General features: G+C 39.3%; 1 protein-coding gene across 1 annotated transcript; it reads left to right on the top strand.

Moving 5' to 3' along the window:
• The first annotated feature begins 580 nt into the window (after nt 1-580).
• Nucleotides 581-2,732, top strand: LOC143718446 (uncharacterized). The gene is made up of 4 exons (XM_077209507.1): nt 581-732; nt 1,239-1,436; nt 1,594-1,690; nt 1,786-2,732. Exons 1-4 carry the CDS (start codon nt 727-729, stop codon nt 2,730-2,732), a joined length of 1,248 nt encoding a protein of 415 aa, XP_077065622.1. The 5' UTR covers nt 581-726.
• The last annotated feature ends 6,458 nt before the right edge of the window (nt 2,733-9,190 follow it).

Here is a 9,190-nt window from a genome sequence, read left to right as displayed (position 1 = left end):
ACATCTGCCCCACTGTTCTCCACCACTGTGCTGCAGAACTGGCTGGGGTCTTTGCTGACATTTTCAATGCCTCCCTCTGTCAAAACTCAGTACCCTAGTGCTTCAGGGAATCCATTATCATCCCGATTCCCAAAACCAAGACCATCTCCTGCCTCAATGATTACAGACCTATTGCTTTGACATCAGGAGTCATGAAATCATTCAAGCACATCTTACTCAATCACCTAAAATCCGTCACTACCCCACTCATGGACCCATTCCAATTTGCATACAGAGCCAACAGGTCAGTTGAGGATACTGTCAATTTAGCAATTCATCAAATACTGAACCACCTTGAGTCCGCAAACACATATGCCCACATCCTGTTCATGGATTTCAGTTCCGCATTTAATACAATAAACCCGGTCAGGCAACAGAAGGTAAAGATTAATAATAATACATCCTCCCCTCTGTTCCTCAGCACAGGCGCACCCCAAGGCTGCGTTCTCTCACCTTGGCTATAGGCCTTTATCACAGTGCTTGTGTCGTCACTTCCAATGGCGGATAGTAGCGTAAAGCGACTTCCAGTTTAGTCTGTAGCAATGGCGGCGCGAAGGTTTTCAATATCACTACGGGATCTTCCCCATATCACCGACGTTTACGCAATTGTGGAAAATCATTCACAAACGAAAATATCCAAACTTGAGAAGGGATATAAATTCTTCTACGAACACTACATCTTCAATTATGAAGGTAAGTTTAATTTGAACGTTTGTTTATTCTCTCGAAGTAGCTAACATGCTACCTAACTTAGCTGGCTAAACCATTAAGTTTTTGTCTTTTATTAAATCCGTAACGTATTAAACTTACAAATACGAAATGATAAAACAATTAAAAAATGATTTTTATTTTGATGTGTTATGGTGTTGTGATTATAATGCTGTTTTTGTGCAATAGTATCTGATGTTGTAGATAGTGAGGTGATTATCAGGGCACAGTGTTACCGGTCCATGAAGAAAAACGAAGTGCCACACTCTCTTCAGGTTACCTGTTCAGGATGAACTATAGTTAGGTCCAGTTCGAGGACACAAATTTGTTTGTGTTTATAGTTGCTACGGTTGTAGCGTGTTAGACTGCGGTTGCAGTTTGTTTGAAAAGGTGTTCAAATGAAAAATGTTAGACTGCTGTTGCAGTTAATTTATGTTAATGTTTCATTTGTATTCTAATTTTAAACACTATATAATGTTTTATTTATTTAGATTTCATTTAAAGTCGACGAGAATCCTCCTGTCATCAGTACTTTCTGCTGTTCCTGTGTGGCTGGGAAAGAGCTATGCAACCATTTGGTTGGCTTGCTGTTTCAGAGCGCACACTACAGGATGATGAAACTTAAGACGGTACCACCCACTATACCCAGCACAAGCACTCTACAGACTTGGCACAGGCCCAGGACTCGGGTATAGTAAACAGCTATTAACTATTTAATGCATGAATTATGACAACCTCATACAGTATTTTGTCCTATGTGTTTTCAATGCTCCAAGGACATGAAGAAAACAGTTTTGACTTTCTGACAGCAGAAACATAATTTACATAATTTTTTACTTTTTACAGGGAATCCATCCTGAAGCAGTGGATCGATTACTTGTGAGGAAGCCAAAAACCTCTAGCAGAAGTGGTATTAAGTCCACTCTTTACAGGGCCTACACAGGTGATTACATTTATATTATTTTATGTCTAGCAAAAAGATGTACAAATTAAAGTGCTTTGAAAAGTATTTCAAATTTTTTTTTGCTTTGTTTTTAGGTCCTATTCCCAATAATTTGGTGCTCTCTTCTGTGGAGTCTTTAAAAAGTGTCAGGCCTCAGCCACTTATCTGCAAGGTTCTGCATGGCTTGTCAGAGATGAATCTTGTGGAGTCTAAGTTTGGCCTGGTACCCAAAGGTTCTTTGCTGTCCTATCAGTGCCCTGCACAGTCATCAAGGGATGCTGTCAAACATGCAGAAGCCCCTCCTTTCCCTAAGCTTCCTCTGGATGGGTACAAATTTGAAGGAAGATTTGAATTTGTCCCGGATTTCCATGATATGTTGTTCTTAGAAAGCTTGGCAGTCACTCAAGAATTAAGCACAATAATTGAAAAAGACACACGGGATCAGTCACAGTCTGCTCTATGGAACCAAATGCGTACACCACGCATTACATCGAGTAGATTCCGTGAGGTGTGTCATGTCAGAGGAGAGTCGACCAGCCAGGCACTAGCTGCCCGAATCATCAAAGGGGTTCGCCAGACTTCTGCAATGAAGCGTGGACTGGATCTTGAGCCTGAAGTTCTATTTCAGTACTCTGGTATGATGAATGTGAATGTTTTACAGTGTGGGTTTGTTGTACATCCTGATGCGCCACACCTTGGCACAAGCCCTGATGGCAGAGTCTATGACCCTACTGAGAACCCTCCCTTTGGACTTGCAGAGGTAAAATGCCCTGACGTTGATGACATTTCTCAGGTGACACACACAAAATTTGTCAACGGTCAAGCAAAGCTAAAGGAAAGCCACAAATACTACTGGCAAGTTCAGGGACAGCTTGCAGTAACAGGACTGAGTTGGTGTGATTTTATAACAAATACCAAAACAGATATAACCATTCAGCGCATCTGGAGAGATGAGAGTTTAATTGTCTTGATGAGGGACAAAGTAGACATTTTTTTCTTTAATGCATACATAAATGCGTTTTCTAACTCTAGGAGTTGTTAAACTAATTCTGGTGTTGATTGATTGTTTGTTTGAAATGAAATGCATGAAATGTATGCAATTTACCCTAGATGTACATAATGCACTTTCTCTCCTTCTCTCATATATGTACGTATGTACATATGTGTGTGTGTGTATATATATATATATATATATATATATATATATATATATATATATATATATATATATACATACTAACTCTTAAGAGTGCTGATGTGCTTAAACTAGTGCTGATGTTGATTTTGTTTTCTGTTACATGAATAGTTTACCCAAAAATGATATGTATGCAACAAAGTATGGCATACATTCCATTTTTGGGTAAACAACTCTTAAAGATTCTTCAAATGTCTATTTTGGTTAAGCATCTTTTTGTCTTAAATTTTTTATATTGCCTATTCATAACTAAGTTCACTGTAAATTGTCAATGAATAAATGAGAAATTGTAACTGAACTTTTTAATTGTCACAATGCAGTCAATACTTGTACATATCACTGTAGTCAATACTTGTACATATCAATGCAATTTTTAAGTTTGCAACTTTTAGGCTAATTTACTAAAAAAAATGTTGCAACATTAAATGCAAGTTTTCACAATTCAATATTTTTGTACAAATTAAACACTAAACTTAAAGTTATGAAATAACAGACATTTGATTGATGTCAACTTAAATCATGTTTCTTTTCTGTATATACATTTTATACAACAGCATCATTTACATCAAGTGGGCCTTGGTAATTAGCCATTAAACAGCAGTTTGCCCATATTTGGTTCACTGTGCCTGTCAGTGTGAGCGGAATGGTAGAGTCCCAGATGTGGTTTTCTTTAATTCGTCGAATTACTCTTTCCACCACAATCCTTAGACAGGCTATTGATTGTGTACGTTTCGTCTCCTCTTTTGTAAATTGGGCTGCTCTTTTGAATGGAGGGATAACAAGTCTGGCTCCCACATTTTCAAGCAGTGGCTCTATGGTAAAGCCTTTATCTGCCATACAACAGTCTCCAGGCTCGAGCAGTTCTAAAAGTCCAGACTGTTTTGTTATCTCCCTGTCTGAGATGGATCCAGTGAACAGCTGTGACACAAAGGTTATGGCCCCACATGGAGCAACACCAACCAAGCCTTTGAAGGTAGGGTAGTTTTTGTAATGTGAAAACATCTCTGACTGTAGTGTAAGTGCTGTGGGATTTTCACATCTGATCTCAGTACAGTCCAAAATAACACGGACATCTGGGCAGTACTCCTTAAATCTTGCTGGCATGGTTGCTCTGACTTGCTCTTTGGTCATCCAAATAGGCAAAGACCCCAAAACAAGGTACAGAAAATTTGCCCAAGTTATGATTACTCGACTGACCGTTGTCGTACTCACATTAAATATATCTGCCAAGACCTTCTCTCGTAGACCTGCAGACACGCGACAGCAATAAAGAAAAAACTCATCAATAAGCTGAAGCTTTCTGTTAGGGCTTGGTCCTGGAACCGTCTCTAGACCATGTCTCTGTGCCTTAGACCAATACACAAGGTTCGATGCTGATGGTTCTATTGATGTCCAGAAAATCCGGAAAATCTTCTCTGAGGGAAAGCGCGTGTAAAATCGGAAGTCGTCATCCGAGAGACAAAGTCTATTTATTTGAATGCGGGAGACAGTCAAAGCTCGCACTTCAGCCTCCAGCTCTCTAATTCTCTCTGCTGCGGCATCCAAAAGACCTGGACACGGAGGTGTTGAGTAGTCATGGTCTGTGGGTGCGACGGGACCATAATAGTCTACAGGCTGTTCGTCACTGATCTCTGGTTCACTGCAATGTTGGCGCTTTAACGTTACCTTATCTAGCACATCGGATCGTTTTTGATAACTCCACGTTTCAAGCGTTTACGATCGGCTGTTGACGAGTTGTCAGATTCTGTGAAGTGTTTCCCGCATACGTACGTACTCCCCTTTAAAACTGCAAAACTTTTGCCTTCATCCCGCCGAATAGCATGAATCCACAATTTCTTCGCTTCTTCGTCGGTTGGAAAAGAATGGAAACTGAGATACGGCTGTTTAGTAGAACTATTAGAACATTTAGGAACGCAACAACAATTCCTCGCTGTGCTCGCCGCCATTGCTACAGACTAAACCGGAAGTCGCTTTACGCTACTATCCGCCATTGGAAGTGACGACACGAGCACTGTGATAAAGGCCTATTCTCTCTCTACACAAACCAGTTCACATCACACCACAGCTCTGTCAGCCTATACAAATATGCGGACGATACAACCATTATAGGACTCATCACCACTCCTGTGCTCATTGAAGGTGAACCCATCTCCATCACTGATACATTCAAATTCCTCGGGACACACATCAGCAACAACCTTAAATGGAAAATCAACACAAATCATATGTACAAAAAAGCCCAGCAAAGACTTTTTCATCTCCGACAGCTTAAGAAGTTCAGAGTAAGGTCTCATCTCCTGCTCCGCTTCTACATGGCCATTGTTGAAAGCATCCTTACCACATAGAATTCATAGACAATTGGAAAAGTTTTTGGGGCAAACCTGACCTGTTGAAAAGAGATGGTATTCATCCCTCCTGGGATGGTGCTGCTCTTCTCTCTAGTAATTTGGCTCATAGTCTTAGAGACAAAACATGACAATCTGGGGCTCAGGTCAGGAAGCAGACAAACTGGCTAAACCGACCGTCTGCTAGCGGCCTCGCGTCACCAAGGTCAGATAAATCCCATCACATAGAGGCTCTTTCACCTAGATATCATCATATAGAGACTGTGTCTGTTCCCCGAATTTGGAAATCCAAAAAACGTCCAAACCGATCTAAGGTTAAAAATGTAATTGATATTCAACAAATAAAAAATAGATATAATAAAGATGAGCAAACGATAAAGCTTGGGTTGCTGAATATTCGATTCCTTACTTCAAAAGCACTCATAGTTAATGATATGATTTCGGATTATAACCTAGATGTGCTGTGTATGACAGAAACCTGGCTAAAACCAGACGATTACATTACTTTAAATGAGTCCACCCCTCATGATTACTGTTATAAACATGAACCTCGCCTGAAAGGCAAAGGGGGAGGTGTTGCTGTAATTTATAGTAATATTTTCAAAACCACTAAAAAATCTAGTTTAAAATATATTTATTTTGAAGTGTTGGTGCTTAATGTAAAAATATATAATGTAAACGATAAATCAAGTTTGAGAATTCTGCTGGCAACTGTCTACAGGCCACCAGGGCACCATAAAGATTTTATCAAAGAATTTGCTGACTTTCTATCAGAATTAGTATTCACTGCAGATAAAGTCCTAATTGTTGGTGATTTTAATATACATGTAGATAATGGAAAAGATGCAATGGGATTGGCATTTAAAGACATTCTTAACTCTATTGGAGTTAGACAACACGTGTCAGGACCTACTCATTGTCGTAATCATACTCTAGATCTAATATTATCACATGGAATCAATGTTGATGCTGTTGAAATTCTGCAGCAGAGCGACGACATCTCAGATAATTATCTAGTCTCATGTAAATTACATTTAGCCAAGGCTGCAAAGCCAACTCCGTGTTACAAGTATGTTAGACCTATCAGTTCTGCCACTAAAGATTGCTTTATCAATAATCTTCCTAATCAGTTTCATCGTCCCAGCATCCCAGATAGCTTAGAAGAACTTGATATTGCAACAGAAACTTTTAACTCTCTCCTTTCCAGCACTTTAGATACAGTTGCTCCGTTGCGCTTAAAGAAGATTAAAGAAAATAGTCCAACACCGTGGTACAACGAGCACACCCGGGCCCTTAAGAGAGCAGCCAGAAAAATGGAGCGCAACTGGAAGAAAACAAAACTAGAGGTATTTCGGATTTCATGGAAGGAGAGCTCGATTGCTTACAGAGAGGCTTTAAAGGCTGCTAGATCTGCTTATTTTTCAACCCTATTAAAAGAAAATAAACATAATCCAAGGTATTTATTTGAAAAAGTGGCTAAACTAACGAAAAAGAAAGCTTCAAGCCCAGAAGTTTCCAAGAAACACAGCAGTAATGACTTTATGAACTTCTTCACTTATAAGATTGATAATATTAGGGACAAAATTATAACTATGCAACCTTCTACTACAGCATCACATCAGGGAGTGCATTATAGTCTCCCCGAGGTAAAATTTGATTCATTTGTTGCCATCGGAGAGGAAGAATTTTGCAAACTCATCTAAATCAACAACATGTATGTTAGACCCTATACCGACTAAACTACTGAAAGAGATGCTTCCAGAGGTCATAGATCCTCTTCTTAACATCATTAATTCATCTTTGTCTCTAGGATACGTACCAAAAACCTTTAAGCTGGCTATGATTAAACCGCTTGTTAAAAAAACGCAACTTGATCCTACAGAATTAGTCAATTACAGGCCGATCTCAAATCTACCTTTTCTGTCAAAGATACTAGAAAAGGCAGTATCCTCACAACTGTGTTCCTTTCTTAAAAAAAAGGGTATCTGCGAGGATTTCCAGTCAGGATTTAGACCGCACCATAGCACTGAGACAGCTCTCATTAAAGTCACAAATGATTTGCTCTTATCATCCGATCGTGGTTGTATCTCTCTATTAGTGTTACTTGATCTTAGTGCTGCATTTGACACCATTGACCACAACATTCTCTTAAATAGACTAGAAAACTATGTTGGCATTAGTGGAATTGCATTAGCATGGTTTAAATCATATTTATCTGACCGCTATCAGTTTGTAGCAGTAAATGAAGAGATGTCTTATCGATCACAAGTTCAGTATGGCGTACCACAAGGCTCAGTACTAGGACCGCTGCTGTTCACTCTGTACATGCTACCTTTAGGAGATATCATTAGGAAACATGGAATTAGCTTTCACTGTTTTGCTGATGATACTCAGCTCTATGTTTCTTCCAAACCTAACGAAACTCACCAATTCACAAAATTATCGGAATGCATAGTTGATATTAAAAATTGGATGACTAGTAATTTCCTACTACTAAATTCTGAAAAAACAGAGATTCTAATTATTGGACAAAAAACTTCCACACGTAATAACCTAGAATACCGTCTAACACTTGATGGCTGCTCTGTTAAGTCTTCGGCGTCAGTTAGGAACCTGGGTGTGCTCTTTGATACCAATCTTTCATTTGAAAGTCACGTGTCTAGTGTCTGTAAAACCGCATTTTTCCATCTTAAAAATATATCTAAATTACGTCATATGTTCTCATTGACAAATGCGGAACAACTAGTTCATGCGTTCATGACATCAAGGCTAGATTATTGTAATGCTCTACTGGGTGGTTGCCCTGCACGCTTAATAAACAAACTACAGCTTGTTCAAAACGCAGCCGCTAGAGTTCTTACCAGAACCAGGAAGTACGACCATATTAGTCCGGTTCTGTCAACACTGCATTGGCTCCCTATTAAACATCGTATAAATTTTAAAATATTGCTGATTACTTACAAAGCACTAAATGGTTTAGCTCCCCAGTACTTGAGCGAGCTCTTAACACATTATAGTCCTTCACGTCTATTGCGATCTCAAAACTCCGGCCAGTTGATAATACCTAGAATATCTAAATCGACTGCTGGCGGTAGATCCTTTTCCTATTTAGCACCAAAACTTTGGAACAATCTTCCTAACATTGTCCGGGAAGCAGACACAGTCTGTCAGTTCAAAGCTAGACTAAAAACACATCTCTTTGACCTAGCATTCACATAACACTCTATAGACTTCTATAATCTAATATTAGGCTGCTTAGATTAGGTCAGCCGGAACTGGGAACACTTCCCTCATATCCTGATGTACTCGTTACATCATAAGAAGAATGGCATCTACGCTAATTTTAGTGTCTTTGTTTATCCCGAGGTTTTCCCGCAGCCATCTGGATCCAGGCCGTTTCCAGATCTGACGAAGGACTTTCGCCTGGACCCGATGACAATGCAGTGCTGAAGTGCCAACTAGCCTCTCCCTATGGAGGATCCCTAAACCACTCTACAGATAAAGCGTTGTGGAATTTTTCGGTTCGCGTACCTACCCAAAGTGATGAGATAAAATAAAAATTCTGCATCAAAATTTATAGACAAGTAGTTTGTTTAGGCATGGTTTGTAAGGAATTACAATCCTGCGCACATATATTCAAACGCACATAACTATAGAATCAATTCTTAATGCGCATGTGAACGCCATCAGCGTCTATCACAGGTTCACGTTTAAAGTCTGTTTAGAGAGAACGGTGTCGTCTTAGCGGCCCCTAATTTAATAACAAATGATCATTTAGACGGAAGTGAATCAATCAAAACTAACTTTAGCTGGAAAAAACATTTTTCAAGAGCCACTATAAAACCAAACCAATCTCTGTTACCTTAAATTATATGTTTATCTCTGTAAAGCTGCTTTGAAACAATCTACAGTGTTAAAAGCGCTATATAAATGAGGATGACTTGACTTGACATCCATCAC

The sequence above is a fragment of the Siphateles boraxobius genome, unplaced genomic scaffold, assembly GCF_051911475.1.
Source record: "Siphateles boraxobius isolate OS27281-9 unplaced genomic scaffold, OSU_SipBor_1 61, whole genome shotgun sequence".
In the NCBI taxonomy this organism is placed as follows: Eukaryota; Metazoa; Chordata; class Actinopteri; order Cypriniformes; family Leuciscidae; genus Siphateles; species Siphateles boraxobius.
This window is presented reverse-complemented; position numbering and strand designations above follow the sequence as displayed.

Coding starts and splice junctions, on each gene's coding strand:
- LOC143718446 (XM_077209507.1), top strand. Junction 1,437..1,593: donor GGCACAGGCCCAGGACTCGG/GTATAGTAAACA, acceptor TACTTTTTACAG/GGAATCCATCCTGAAGCAGT. Junction 1,691..1,785: donor TCTTTACAGGGCCTACACAG/GTGATTACATTT, acceptor CTTTGTTTTTAG/GTCCTATTCCCAATAATTTG.